We start from the raw sequence: 16011 nt of genomic DNA on the forward strand, positions 1-16011 counted from the left end.
TTTTAAATTTTTTAGATCTTATTTTATGTTTTAATTATCGTATCTGAAAAATAAAAACGTTCTAGATTAATTTCATGCATCTGAAATTTATGGCCTTTTGTTTTTTTTTTATTTTTTATATCTATTTTTTTTGCTTTTATTGGCATTTATCCTAGTCTAGGATTTTCTTTTTAATTCTCTGAAATTCTTATTTTCATTTGCTGAACTTTGTAATTTGTCCTTCTCGAAGTCTTCTTCGTCGGAAACCGGGCGCGTCTCATCCTCGTTTCAGTTTTATTTTTACATTTGTAATGTAATTTGTTTACATTTAGTTTACATATTTTTTTACATATTTACAATGTAATTTGTTTTGTATATATTGTATATATTTTTTTACATTTTACATATGTCTGTATCTAATATTTACATATTAATGTAAAGGTTTGTTTGTATATAATATTTACATATCAATGTAAAACTATTGCGATTTTAAGTCATGATTTTAAGTCATATTGTGGGAATATGCAATACTGTGATTTGAGAGAAAAAAAACTGAAAATTAAAAAAAAAATGCAAATTTGAGTAATTTGCGTCGCACCTATTGCCACATGCGACGCAAATTACTGAAATTAGAACCTGCTGGGTACTCTTTGAAATTAGAACCTGCTGGGTACTCTTTGGCTTAATATGCGTCGCACATTGCTGACGATGCGATGCAGATGCTTGATTTGCGTCGCACCCAGTGCTATGTGCGACACAAATTCCCCTTCTATCTGGGGCTGGGGGGAGCCATCTGTGTCGCACCGTATACAACGTGCGACACAAATAGGTAAAAGATTTGTGTCATTTCCGCATACAACGCAGATCATTTATAGGTCATCTGCGTCGAGACCTGTGCCGTCGGACCCAAGTCCGACGCAAATAGGGGTCCCAGGTCCGACGCAAATCGTCATTTCTCTACTAGTGTCATGATTTTAATAATGAATAAAACTATGGAGAATAATAATTCTAACAAAAGGGAAGAATAATAAAGCAATAAAATTATTTAATGAAATGAAGAGAATAAATTAAAGTACCTTAAACTTGAATTAATAGAGAAAATGATTAGGGTTTACAAGAACTAGGCAACAACGTTCAAGAGAATTCTTAAAATCTAAAACGTGACTCCTAAGTAAAAAAATCCTTAAAGCATTTGTACTTCCCTATTTTCTGAAAGAAACTAAGATATATAAGAATAATAAGGAAAATAAGCAATGGCATTTGAGTTAAACTTGAAGGATAGTTGCACAACAAATGGGCGAAGGGTTCGATGTGTTGATGTGCGCGAAATTCCGCGGGCGCAGGCCAAGCTTGCGGCCTCCAAACCCCATATAGCACACCCACACCGAATCATGCGAGCACGGGGTGGCCTGTTGCAGGAAATGAGATACATAGACGAAGCCTCGTGCATGCATGGCATGAGCGACACTCTAGATGCTAGACAACGATGGGTTAGCGTGAGTTGTGGCGAGCTTGACGATGGGCTAGTGTGAGCCACATTGATGTAACATTCAATCTCCCAACTTCGTCTATGTCACCACTGCTAGAAGGATCAATGCAAATAAATTTTTTCCACTCAAACTCTTCATATTCGACACGAGCCATTCAAGAACCATCCGACTTGACTTTAAACACCCGAAAGCATCCAAATGGTTATGAAATCTCCTGGAAATATTCGAAAAGCATAATCGGAGCTTAATATAGTACAAAAGCCATAACCTAAGCAGAAGCGATCCTTAATGCAACTAAAATAAAGTAAAAGCCTAAAAATGCAACCTAAATGCATCTAAAATACATATAGAAATGCGACCCATCAGTAGGCCACCTCATATCATTGCAGTTCGACATTAATAATCGTATCACCTCCGGACTTTCTTCCATTCTCTAAAGTGATGCATTTTGAGTCTCTTGAAAGGACTCACCAGAGGTCCCCTAATGTCCACATTTTATAACTCACTATTCAAAAAAAAGAGGAAACTGAACGAACATTGTTACTCCCTCTATCCCAAAAATGTTGCTACGTTTTGACCGTTGCCACTATTCACTTAGGGCATGTTCTCTTCGGCATAAAACAACTGAACTGAACTGAATTGATGAGCTGAAATGAACTGAATTGAGCTGAGCTGAACTGAACTGAATTAAATTATAACTAATAGTAATGATAATAATATAATATAAAATTATTTAATTGATAATAAATTTATAATAATGATTGAATTAATAATAAGTTATTAAATAAATAATAATTAATCAATTATGAAAACTAATTAATGTTCGATAGTACTATTATTTTGCCTAGTAATTAACTATCAAAACGTGTATTTTTTTTTCATTTCAACAATGACAAGTATTATTGTTGTTATTATTAATAGTATTATTGTTGTCATCTATTAAAAAGTTTATACTTTGAACAATGACAAATATTATTGCAATGTGTACTTCTTAGCCTTAAATTATCATTTCAATATAATTAGCCGAATCATATAGAAAAAAAAGTATTAGTAATATTAAAATAATAATATTATTCTTATTATTATTTTTAATAATAATAATATTAAAAGCAATAGTAATAGGTTTAACAATAACAACAACAACAATAATAATAATAATAATAATAATAATAATAATAATAATAATAATAATAATAATAATAATATAATTATAATAATAATTGTAATCATAATATTAATATTTATATTTATAATAGTAATAGTAGTAATAATAATAATAATGATAATAATAATAATAATTATTATCATTATTTTATTATCAGGGAATTAAATGACTGAACTGAACTGAAAATAAGCTGGGGAGAAAGTGACCGTTACTAACTTTGACTGTCTTTTAGTTGATATTCATAAGAAAAAACATAGTCATGTTGGATTTTATTTGATTCGTCCCAATTCGTATTTTCCAAATATATAATTTTTATATTTTTTTCATATATGTAACTCAAGATATTGATGTTTGAAGTTGCATCTCGTAAACTGTGAAAAAGCAAATGTAGCTAACATTTTTGGGACACAGGAAGTGTATATGTGTATTTATTGCTCAAACCAGAAAACATTTTACACAAGGTATCTCATGCAATCTGAATTTACATTGTAAACATGTGGCAAAATTTTGTTTATTGTCATGAGGATAACAGCCCATCCATCATCGCCTGAACAATAAGAGGTTCGCTATGAAGCCATAGCAAATAGGTTTTACAAACGAATATACCACTTGGATCGAGGCTCCATTCTGCACTAGGTGTGAAACCTTACAACATCCATGAGTTGTTATCCTTGGCAGCATACCCATCCAGCCATGTTTGATGCACATGCTCCCATAACAGGTCAATTAAAGAGTTAGCGACCTGCACAGTAAACCGTCACACTCAAAGAACTTGCAGAGAGCAGGAATGCGTTATATATTAGAGCCTAGCACTTGCCTTAGATCTCAATAGAGTTGTAACTACACCGCACTGGTACTCTTCACCTGAAAGCACGAACAAAATCAGTATGTCGAAGCAAATCAAGAAGCTTGATTATTTCTATCAAAAAAATAGTTTGTTTAATGATTTAGCTTTTTTAGCCAAATAAAGGTGCAGCTCCATAGGTCTACAAAAAGCTGACAGCCTGACTCTGACATGAGGTCAGAACTCAGGATAAAACAAGGTTGTGCCAGCCCCTGTCAAGGAAGATCTTTATTGATTAAGGTGGTACTTGAAAGCTTGGGCTATTATGGTGTCATTTATATGCAGAGACAAACAAAAAAATCAAGTGCAACCATTTCAATAATACAAAGCTGAAAAGGTATCACCACAGCCAATGTTTAAGGGTCCCAATTAGGCAATTACTATAGGGGTGGGATGGTGGCTGTATAGGCAGCTTTCTGCTCCAAGAAAGTTTCCAACAAGCTATCTTCACGAAATGCAAATTGACCCTGGCATGAACTGGGCACTGAAACCCTTACCTATAAACCTAGTGAGAAAAGTCAAGAGACTGATAAATAACATGAAATCTGCTGTTTGACTAATATCCTGAGTCCAAACTAAAGATACCCTGCCTCAGGATATACAAACCTGAGTGACAAATGACAATCCTACTGTATATAGCCATATGGGATAGCTTTTGTTAGGTATTCGCTTTACTTGAAATGGAAACTTATGCTTAGATTCATTATATATAGAAACTAAAAGCCACTTGACTCTTCACATTTGCTTGAGATGTAATCCCCAAAGTGATATACATGTACGACATGAAATATAGTATCAAAAGGGAGTAACTAATGCATAACGCTTTTTTCTTTTCACCTTAACAGATAATTTTCACATAATTAGTTCAAATAATTAAGATAACGGCAAATGAGTTGAAACTAGTTATTAAGCCCGGGCTATACAGCCCTGTTGGAAGTCAACTTTAATTATTAGAAATACTATTATTGACATTTACTATAATTAACTATTAGTAAATTAAGTAGTGGATGAAATTGAGAAGGATTGTCATCCATGCAATGTTTAGCATATGGAAATATTATAAATGTAGTTTATATCTGTTGTAACATATAGATTAGAAATAAGAGTGAATAAAGAGTAGAATAAAGGAGAAACGCATGTGAGAAAAGTTATATACAATAAACTAGTATTTTGTTACTCTGGGTTGTAACCCGTATTAGTCTCTCCCAATATATATTGTTCATATTAAGTTGAGTTAGTAATTTGTAAGTTCTAACTCTAACATTTGGTATCAGAGCCAGTTTATCAACATATATAATAATGTCTATCAACTTTGTTCAGCGTCAAGTACCCCAGTTAGCAAAAGACCAATATGAAGATTGGTGTATTAAGATGAAAGCATTATTTGGTTCCCAAGATTTGTGGGAAATCGTTACCGATGGTTTCGAAGAACCATCAGATAGTGAAAAGGCTTTATATACGCCACAACATAAGATTGAGTTGAAAGAAATTCATAAAAAAGATCAAAGGGCGTTATTTTTAATATACGCTGGGATGGACAAAGAGACATTCACAAAAATATCAAGTGCAACATCAAGCAAAGAAGCATGGAATTCTCTTATGACAATATTTAAAGGGGTTGAGCGTGTACGTAAAATTCATTTGCAAACATTACGAGGAGAATTTGAGGAAATCAAGATGACTGAGAATGAGTCGATTTCAGATTATTTTACTCGCCTCCTATCAAATGTTAATCAACAAAAACAGAATGGAGAAAAGATTGAAGATTACAAGGTCGTTGAGAAAGTGCTCCGATCATGCAATAAGAAATTTAATCATGTATTACCTGCAATAGAAGAATCTAAAGACATTGACAAATTATCAATAGAAGAGCTTCTTGGATCGCTCCAAGTTCATGAGCAAAGAATTTTGAAACAGAATGATGGGCCTATTATGCTAGAGCAGGCACTTGAATCAAAGTTAACTCTAGAAAAACAAAATGGTAACCAACGAAGAGGTGGTTTTTGTGGACGTGGTAGAGGTCGGAGTAATTATCAACCTCGTAACCAAAACAATGAGAAGAATTTCATTCATGGAAAAGGATCAAAAAGAGGAGGTAAGACTTTCAATGAATGTGGAAATGCAAAAGACGTTCAGTGTTTTAATTGTCAAAAATTTGGGCATTATGCATCCGATTGTTGGCATAAACATAACAATCAAGGTAATCGATTGAATTTTGCTGAATCATCGCAAAGTAATGAAGATATTCCGACATTGTTGCTAGCACACGAAGAAGCTAGTAATCAAGAAGATATGTGGTTTTTCGATTATGGAGCTAGTAACCACATGTGTGGCAGAAAAGAATTTTTTATTGAACTCGATGAAAAGATCCAAGGAAATGTTAGTTTGGGTGATTCATCCAAACTACAAGTTGCAGGTAAAGGGAAAATACAAATTGTTCTGAAGAATGGGAATGAAGAATTTATTTCAAATGTTTATTATGTGCCTAATATGAAAAGTAACATACTAAGTATTGGGCAACTTATTGAAAAAGGATATATTGTGCATATTGAAGGTAGTAATCTTATCCTTAAAGATACTAGAGGAAGACTCTTTGCTCAATAAAAAATGGCGAAGAATCGCATGTTTCCGCTGCAACTCAACATCAATGTACAAAAATGTTTTTATGGTGTCATGGAAACTGAGTCATGGAAATGGCATTTACGTTCCGGGCATTTGCATTTCAATGGCTTGAAACTTCTCCAGTCAAAGAATATGGTACATGGATTGCAGGCCATTGAAGACCCTAAACATGTTTGTAAAATATGCACGACTGTCAAACAAGCTAGACTTCCGTTCAAGAAGGGATTCTCAAGGAGAGAAAAAGCACTGCTAGAATTGGTACACACAGATATATGTGGACCACTGGAACCAATATCCCTCGGAGGTAACCGATACTTCATTACCTTTATCGATGATTATAGCAGGAAATTGTGGGTGTATATGTTAAAGGAGAAATCGGCTGCATTTGATACGTTTTGACAATTTAAGGCTCGAGTTAAGTTAGAAAGCGAACACAAGTTGAAAATTCTTAGGTCCGATCGAGGAGGTGAATATACATCGAATATTTTCAGGAATTTTTGTAGGGACAGAGGAATTCGACAACAATTTACAGCTTCTTATACTCCACAACAAAACGGGATTGCCCGAAAGAAAAAATCGGACAATTCTAGACATGACAAGGAGCATACTGAAAGAAAGAGGATTGCCGAAGCAATTTTGGGCCGAGATTGTTGCGTGGACGGCTCATATCCTAAATCGCTGCCCAACCAAGAGTGTTAAGAATATGACTCCGCAGGAAGCTTGGAGTGGTGAAAAACCAAGTATTGAAGATCTAAAAATATTTGGGTGTGTAGCGTATGCTCAAATACCCGAGGCAAAGAGGAAAAAATTAGATGATCGAAGTGAAAAATGTATCTCCATTGGATACAGTATACAATCCAAAGCTTATAAGTTATACAATCCAACCACTGGAAAGGTGAGGTTGTATTTGATGAATACAACGATGTTACCGAAACGAGCTTTGAAAACGCTCAAGAGAAAACTCCAAGTCGCAACAATGAATCATCATCATCACCTAACGAATCATCACCGAAAACACCTGTCAAGATGAGAAGCTTGAGAGATATTTATGAAGAGACAAATGAAATTAACGAAGTAGATTTATTTTGTCTATATGCAGACCACGAACCTATCACGTTTGATGAAGCTATTGAAAGAAAGGAATGGAGATCTGCTATGAAAGATGAAATAAATGCAATTGAGAAAAATGATACTTGGAAATTGACTACTCTGACAAAGGGCCAAAAAGCTATCGGAAAAAAATGGGTTTACAAAATAAAGAGAGGCGCTGATGGAGGTATTGAAAGATACAAGGCACGACTTGTAGCGAAAGGTTACAAACAAAAATATGGTGTTGATTATGAAGAAGTATTTGCTCCCGTAGCTCGTTTAGACACTGTGAGAATGTTAATATCATTAGGAGCACATCATAAATGGAAGATATATCAACTTGATGTAAAATCTGCATTTCTTAATGGAATTCGTGATGAAGAAGTTTACGTGGAACAACCAGAAGGTTATGTAATGGAGGGAGAAGAAAATAAAGTGTATCGTTTGAAAAAGGCGCTTTATGGATTAAAGCAAGCACCTAGTGCTTGGAACTCACGCATTGATGGATATTTGATTCATAATGGTTTTTGTTAAGTGTCCATATGAACATGCACTGTATGTGAAAAAGGAAGGTAACAATGTTCTCATAGTCTGCTTATATGTCGATGATCTATTGTTCACTGGAAGTGATCAAGGCATGTTTGATGAATTCAAGGCTACAATGTTCAAGGAATTTGAAATGACTGATTGTGGTCTTATGAATTTCTTTCTCGGCATAGAAGTAAGTCAATGTGAAGATGGCATTTTCATTTCTCAGAAGAAGTATGCAAATGAGCTTCTTGAGAAATTTAATATGACCTCATGTAAACTTATAAGCACTCCTGTTGCAACCGGGATAAAGATGACAAAGGTTGGAGAAGGGAAGTTAATTGATCCAACTTTGTACAAGAGTTTAGTTGGAAGTCCTAGATATTTGACTATAACCAGACCCGACATCGTATATGGAGTTGGGCTTGTGAGAAGATATATGGAGAGCCCTAAAGAATCTCATTGGTGTACGGCGAAGAGAATAATGAGGTATATAAAAGGTACATTAGATTTTGGAATGCTTTATCATTTTGGAGATGAAGCACATTTGTTCGGTTGTTCTGATAGTGATTGGGCGGGAGACCAAGATGAGAGAAAAAGCACAACAGGATATGCATTTTATTTAGGTTCAACTGCTTTTACGTGGTGTTCTAAAAAACAATCCGTCGTAGCTTTGTCAAGTTGCGAAGCAGAATATATAGCAGCCTCATCTGGTGTATGTGAAGCGATATGGTTAAGAAATATCTTGAAGGAACTTGATCATATTCAAGATGGGCCAACTAAAATATATGTCGACAATGTGTCAGCTATAAAACTTGCCAAAAATCCAGTACAACGTTGAAGAAGCAAGCATATAGATACAAGGTTTCATTTTCTTCTAGATCAAGTAAAGCAGGGCACGATCGTCCTTGAGTATTGTAATACCACAGAGCAAGTTGCGGATATCTTCACGAAGCCATTAGCTCATGATATTTTCCGAAAGCTAAGAGGGATGCTCGGAATAATAATTAAAGTTTGAGGGGGCGTGTTGGAAGTCAACTTTAATTATTAGAAATACTATTATTGACATTTACTATAATTAACTATTAGTAAATTAAGTAGTGGATGAAATTGAGAAGGATTGTCATCCATGCAATGTTTAGCATATGGAAATATTATAAATGTAGTTTATATCTGTTGTAACATATATGATTAGAAATAAGAGTGAATAAAGAGTAGAATAAAGGAGAAACGCATGTGAGAAAAGTTATATACAATAAACTAGTATTTTGTTACTCTGGGTTGTAACCCGTATTAGTTTCTCCCAATATATATTGTTTATATTAAGTTGAGTTAGTAATTTGTAAAATCTAACTCTAACATGCCCCGGGTAAGAAAAAAATTTCATTTATTAATATAATACTTTATGATAACAACACTAAATACTACTTAGCCTAGTAGTTAAGACTTTATTATATGTACTTGAGGTCTCGGGATCAAACCTTATACTACGCAATTTCTAAATTTTTTTATTGACATGGATTACATAAACTAAAACTCCTTAGGAAAAGCGCAACGTGGCACAGTTTCTTGTTTATGCACGCCTTTTAATATATTTGTATAGATGAGGAAAGTATATTCATATTTTTCGAACGCAAAACTTAAAAAACCCGACCTATACATTTGGTTCACTGAAGCAAACCAGACCTAACCGAATTACTAGCCAAACACTTCTTTTAAATAAATTTTCTCTAGGGTATTTCAGCATTTTCTATGCTGTACTCACAATGTTTTTTTTCTTCCAAGCTGTACCCTTGAACTTTTTATTTGTTCTATGTTGTATTCTACCCCTCCGTTAAGTCAACATTAAGTTTTCCATTCGTTTCTTATTTGCAATTGTCAGACTTCCGTTAGAAGGGAGATAAATTTTCCAGATTTAAAAGGGTTGGAGTCTTGGAGACAACTTGAAAGAAAAAAAACATTGGGGGTACAACATAGAAACGCTAAAACACAAGGGTACTTGATAGAAAAACCCATAAATTAAAGATTCAACAAAATCCCATCTACTAGATAGAATGTTAAAAGTATTCTTCCCGTCATTATTCATGTTTACGAAGTTAACCAAAGGCAATTTAAGGGCTGTGTTGGAAAACAACTAGATCTTTATCACTATTATATACAAGTATAAGCATCTCATGAGAACACAAATAAGGCTCAATCAGAATATACCTACGGGACATTAGAAGATAATATTACTAAAGAGAAAGATCATACCAGATGATTCCCACTTCTCAAACTGCACAAGCCATGCATCATTGCTTATCCTTGTTGGCAAGAGGCGATCAACCCAGACCCGGTACTTAGTTCCCTGACGATCTCCATAGCATTTTCTGAGTTTATCTATGCTGCCATGAAGAGATAGCTCCTCGCCAGATGGATGGATGAAAACCCCTGAAGGATGCTGTAATAGAGATTATGCAACAAGAATGAGAGGCAGTGTAATAAAAAAATATTGAAAGAAAACTTAGCATACTATAACACAAAGATATAAATAACCAATCACTATGATGTTAAGACAGAATCCGGTCATTTGGATATTACATGTAGCTCTTATTCACATAAGACGTAATTCAGAACACCTGCTTAACAGAATGGCAAAGAGTTACATGTAGTTCTTAATCACATAAGACGTAATTCAGAACTCCTGCTTAACAGAATGGCAAAGAGCCGTTTCAGATAAGATACAGAAGACAGACAGAACTTGAAGCAGAGACTGTAGCAAGAATGTGAATCTACAAAAAGAAGTTCTAAAAATATTCGTTCACAACCACCCCTCCCCCCCCCCCCCCCCACCCACTTTAATAAGCAAATATCAGATGGGAAATGAGCTAGTTGACAAGCACATCATCTCAAAACACAAATATTTTGTAATTTATATGTAAAAGATACTCCCTCTGTTTTTTTTTATCGTTCTCACTTAGAATCTTGACACTATTCATACTTAGAGAGAATCTTCTCAATTTTTTTCAATTTATAAGAAAAAATATAGTCATGTGGGATCTTGTTTGATTCGTCTCAGTTAGTACATTATTAATATTCAATCGTTATAATTTTTACTAATATATGATGAAAGATATTTAAGTTCAAAAATGTGCATTGGAAGATGTGTAAATGGAAAGTGAGAAAGATAAAAAAAAAACAGAGGGAGTAACTGTTATGCAAAAAGGAATGTAACTGAATCTATCTCTATCTATGCAACAGAACTCCACAGATAGAGACACATTCATATGAACCGTTGGTACATTCTCAAAGAAGAAGCCCAAAGCCAAAACACAGCATATAAAATAATCTGCTTTCTCGTGAAGAAACCATAACTAATATCAATCTCAAGTAAACAAGACAAAAACTAACTCAATTTCCATAACATGCAGATCTCATAATAAGATTTCATCAACAAAATCCCCGTATGGCCAATAATAAAGTTTGAACAAATATTTTACAAGATTAACCAACTTTAGAATGTAGGCTAAAGATAAAAGGAAAAAGCATGCCCAATTCTAAGCTCTCTATTTGCAATTTGTAGCAGCAAATAATATCACACTGTTAACTAGAAAGAATGAAAGTACAAGGTTGCATGATCAAGAATTTTATTTTAGTACAAGCAGATCACAAGTGAGAAAGGTAAAATCAAATTCTATACGCCAACAACTTGTACTATCCAGTGAAATCGGGAAGGAGCTGCAATGCAGAGTCAGGGAGTAGTCTCGAGAAGAAGCACGGACAAAGGCAAGAAAAAAACACTTAGATACTGTAACAAAAGCGTAAAGAAAACCAAGAGATATACAAGACCCATTATAGCAAAGCAACCATGGGAAAATGAATATTAAACTAAGAAAGCGAGGAAATTCATAACATACACAAACTGATTTGAGGCTTGCATAGTATGACTCAGAGTTTTCAACTTCTCCACGTCTCCATCTCTCGTAAAACAAGTAAAATTTCACGATTTCATGGCCTGGGTTCACATTCTCTAGCTGACATTCAGTAAAATCCCTAGCATCCCTCGGAGAGATGCTAGGACCAAGGTTGAAGTGACCAATAGCCTGTATTATACCAGCTGCACATCTTTCAGTTGCATGGATAATCTTAGGGTTGCCTTTTGCATTTTGTGCATGCCATTGCAGTAATTCCTCTTGGGCATTGCTAACCTGTGTACAATCACTACAGCACAAGTAACTACATCTGCTTTTTGCAATTTTAAAACCGACACAAAAATTAATCTAGCAACCAACCATGACACCATGAACTTCTGGAATGCTAAATAGCTCAGCATCATTTCCAGAATCACCACACACAAGGGTATTGGTGGGTGTTTTTCCCACAGACTTGAACTTCTTAAGCAAATATGCAAGGGCTTGTCCTTTACCAGCACCTTGTGGCAATATATCCAAGTCAATTCCTCCACTGTAAATTATCTTCACATCCAACTGAAAAGTAGTAAAAAGAGAGCTTAAATTTCAGAAACAAAAGAGCCTTATGTTTCCAGCTAAATTTAGGAAACAAGGAAGCCTTAAACTTCCAGACACAACAAAATTGCATACAATTACCCACATGGGGAAAAGGAAAAAGAATAAAATAAAATAAAAAATTAAAACTAAAAACTGAATCATATCTTATTTAACAATAACAGTAGCAATTACCCCACGCTTTTCCAATATCTCAGCAAGCTTCTTCGTCACTTGTTGCGCCTTCTCCTTATCAACATAAAAGCTAATTTTGTGTGGCCGCTGCTCTGTCTCAGCCTGCATTGACTCAGAGGATCTTAGAAATCCAAACTTGTAAAATATATAATCATCAGCAGACTATCATTGCCTCATTGGTTTGAGAGCAAAAGCCAACCACCTTGTTTTGCTAATTTTCCTACATGTTTGACTAGTAGAATGGATCTGGGAAGAACAATTCTCTACAGAAATAACAATCATTTCCTTGAAATAGTCTTTTTTTTCCAGCAACAAAACAATTTCCAGCCAACCCCCCCCCCCCAACCGTTGACCTCACATAGACGAAATACTACTTCCAATCAACAAAAATCATAAAGTAACATAGATACTTTGCAAAATATTCTGTCTTACTGAGAAACATTTCAAACTGAAGTAAACTGGTCACGAAAAATTCTCCTCTCCTAAAAAACGGGGATATTTTGACTCCATTCAAGCACAAGCTTAAATAAACTAGTACAAATCATCATCTAAACAATATACCTGAGGTTTGAGCTCAGGAAACTTGCTTGCCTCTTCTCTAACTACATTCCTGTCCCATTTCTGATTCAGGATTTCGACCCATCCGTCATCAGGCACCATCGATTTACCATACGTAATCTCAGTACCCACAGACATAATTGTGATATCTGGAGTCAGCATAGGTTTCTCTTTCCTCAACTCCTTGTAAAGGGTTAAAGATCTTCCAGTTGAAAATACCAACAATGAATCATGGCGGTAATTCGATTCCCACAAAGCATTGAATCTCAAAATGGACAGATTCTCAGGATCATGATGATCAACCTAATATGGATAAATTACTCGTTTCAGTAAATTAACTGCAGAATAAGCAGAAATCAAATTTTTGATGAAATTCGAGTGATTAGCAAACTTACCATTGTATGATCAAGATCCGAAACTATCATTAAACGTGCAGGAGAACTGAGACGATCCATGATTCAACAAATTAATCTAAAACATGAAATTAATCAATCAATGAAATTCGTAAATGTGATCAAATCCAATCATTTCTATGAGCAGACTATAAAGTTAGATAATGAGTGAAAATACAACAAAAAAATTAGCATTAAATTGAACTTGAAGTTGAAATACCAACTAGAACAGGTAAAATTAAAAATCAATTGTATCACCAAGCAACAAATTCGGGCTCTAGAGATTAAAAAAATAAATAAAATAAAAGAGTTTAGAAGCGAACCAGAAGAATGATCTTGTTACCTGAAACGGAAACACAAGGCTGATGAAAGAGGGGAATGAGTAGGTTTATCGTTTCATTAAAGTAATTAATTTGTTGGAGGAAACAAATGATTTTATGTGGCTATTGATAATATTGAAGAGCGTGAAGATGATAAATTGGGGAGAAAGAGAATAATAATGGCATCCAGAAGAATAGGATCGAGGGGTATATCATATATGTATATCTTTGGTGGGATTTTTTTTTTTTTTTGTTTTTGGCTTGTATCCCACGAGTACCACTGTAGCACAATTAATTACACAAATTACTTGTTGAGCCTAGGCAATACTGAAAAGAAAACTCAAAGCTCAAATACACCAATTTCTCTCTGTTAATCTTCCAGAAAAACGGCAAAAGACATAATAATTAGCTACCAAAATATACCTAATGATTAGCTGTACAGCAAGAAAAAAATATCAACCTAGAATCACTAAAAAGAAGTACATCACAGCTGTCAAGGAAAGCAGTATAAATCCAATACTGTGAGCAATATAACTAGGAGCATAATCACATTCTTTACACCCCTCTTTCAAGGTGGAGCTGAGGTGAGGATGCCCACCTTGAGAGATAGGTGATTGTGTTGCTGCTCACCAAGGGCTTTAGTCATTAAGTCAGCTAACTGAAGGAATGACCTAATATGGAGAGGCTTGATAAAGCCATCCAGATAGTGATCTCTTACATAATGACAATCTAATTTTAGGTGCTTAGTTCTCTCATGAAACACAGGATCATGAAAGATGTAAATGATAGCTTTATTATCACAATAGAGATTGATAGGCTTAGGAATAACAAACTGCAAGTCTTCTAATATGCCATCAATCCAAAATAGTTCACTACTAGTCTGAGACATACACCTGTGTTCTGCTTCTGCAAATGTTTTAATTAGTTGTCTTTTATTTCTTGGTTTTCCAAGAGACAAGATTTTTTTTCAAGAAAGATACAAAATCTTGTGAGAGATCTCCCACTAAAAGCACAAGTGCCCCAATCAGCATCACAATAGGCAGAGAGAGATACATCAGAATCACTCTGATAATACAGTTCCCAATCAATGGTCCCTGCAAGGTACCTGATTACATGGATGGCAGCTTGTAGGTGAGGTTTTCTAGGGCATGCCATGAATTGACTGAGTTGTTGAACTGAATAAGAGATGTCAGGTCTTGTGAGATTAAGGTAAAGAAGCTTTCTAATGAGGCTTCTGTAGAATTCAACATCAGTGAGAACTTCTCCTTCATCAATGGACAATCTCAGTCCTCTACGAAAAGGAAATTTACAGGGAACTATTCCATACCTGCATTGTTAAGAATGTCCAAAATGAATTTTCTTTGATTCAATATTGTTCCCTTTTCAGTTCTGGAAACTTCTATGCCAAGAAAATATCTCATCTGCCCTAGATCTTTGCAAGTGAAAGCTGCATCCAATTTGTGCTTCAGACTTGCAATTCCATCATCATCACCACCACTGATTAACAAATAATCTACATATACAATAGCAATCACTTGTTTTCCATCAACCTTATTTGTAAAGAGTGAGTAATCTCTTTTGCTTTGCTGGAAGCCTTCTTTGATAAAGAAGTTAGTGAGCTCTATATTACACTGTCTGGATGCTTGCTTAAGATCATATAAACTTCTTTTCAACTTGCATATATTACCAGTGTGCTCTGTTGTGTGTCCTGGTGGGGGATGCATATATACCTTTTTATCTAGATATCCATGCAAAAAGGCATTGTTCATATCTAGATGATGTAGTTACCAATTTTGAGCAGTGGCTAGTGCAATAAGAGTTCTCACACTGGTGAATCACTACTACAAAAAAGGCCTAGGAAACTGGTTAAAAATGGCCTAGGAAACCGGACTATAACACATCTCCATCTCACATGTGTCCTAGGTTAAGAGACCGGTTATAATGCCTGGTTTCTTTGTTTATTTAGGAGACAAGTTGACAGGTAAAACCATACTCTTAGATAAGTATATATATAATATACAAAGAGGTTATGAGACCATTTAACATTAAAAACCCGTCTCCTTATCTTACCCTTTAAAACCATTTATTAACCACAACCGGTTTCTTAGATTTATTATACGTTTTTTTAAGTAAAATGTTACAATATACATACATTATCCTGTATTTGCGGCTCCTTGTATATACGTTTTTTTTTAATAAAATAAATTTTTTTAATTTTTTTTGACAGGTTTGTATAACAATGTATAAATAGCCACAATAACATTATTATATATAAATTCTTGCTTGCTTTATTCATCATGTCAAAAAAATATTTGCTATATTTAATTTATATACAAAACCAATTT

At 34.5% G+C, this 16011-nt stretch overlaps 1 protein-coding gene across 2 annotated transcripts; it reads right to left on the bottom strand.

Moving 5' to 3' along the window:
* Positions 1–3040: 3040 nt before the first annotated feature.
* Positions 3041–13892, bottom strand: LOC104893197 (probable sucrose-phosphatase 2). Of its 2 annotated transcripts, none has more exons than XM_010679288.2 (9): positions 13690–13892; positions 13350–13425; positions 12958–13257; positions 12397–12498; positions 11989–12183; positions 11614–11904; positions 9971–10157; positions 3452–3498; positions 3041–3376 (listed from the first exon to the last, which is right to left on the bottom strand). In XM_010679288.2, exons 2-9 carry the CDS (start codon positions 13407–13409, stop codon positions 3281–3283), a joined length of 1278 nt encoding a protein of 425 aa, XP_010677590.1. In that variant the 5' UTR covers positions 13410–13425; positions 13690–13892; the 3' UTR covers positions 3041–3280. The 2 variants fall into 2 exon arrangements, with proteins under 2 accessions (XP_010677590.1, XP_010677591.1); XM_010679289.4 differs by having other exon boundaries at positions 13670–13864.
* Positions 13893–16011: the final 2119 nt, after the last annotated feature.

This window comes from Beta vulgaris, chromosome 5 (assembly GCF_026745355.1).
Source record: "Beta vulgaris subsp. vulgaris cultivar EL10 chromosome 5, EL10.2, whole genome shotgun sequence".
Lineage (NCBI taxonomy): Eukaryota > Viridiplantae > Streptophyta > Magnoliopsida > Caryophyllales > Amaranthaceae > Beta > Beta vulgaris.

Coding starts and splice junctions, on each gene's coding strand:
- LOC104893197 (XM_010679288.2), bottom strand. CDS start 13,409: ATGGATCGTCTCAGTTCTCCTGCACGTTTAATGATAGTTTCGGATCTT. Junction 12,499..12,957: donor TTCCTGAGCTCAAACCTCAG/GTATATTGTTTA, acceptor GAGTCAATGCAG/GCTGAGACAGAGCAGCGGCC. Junction 3,499..9,970: donor TGAGAAGTGGGAATCATCTG/GTATGATCTTTC, acceptor TCGTGCTTTCAG/GTGAAGAGTACCAGTGCGGT.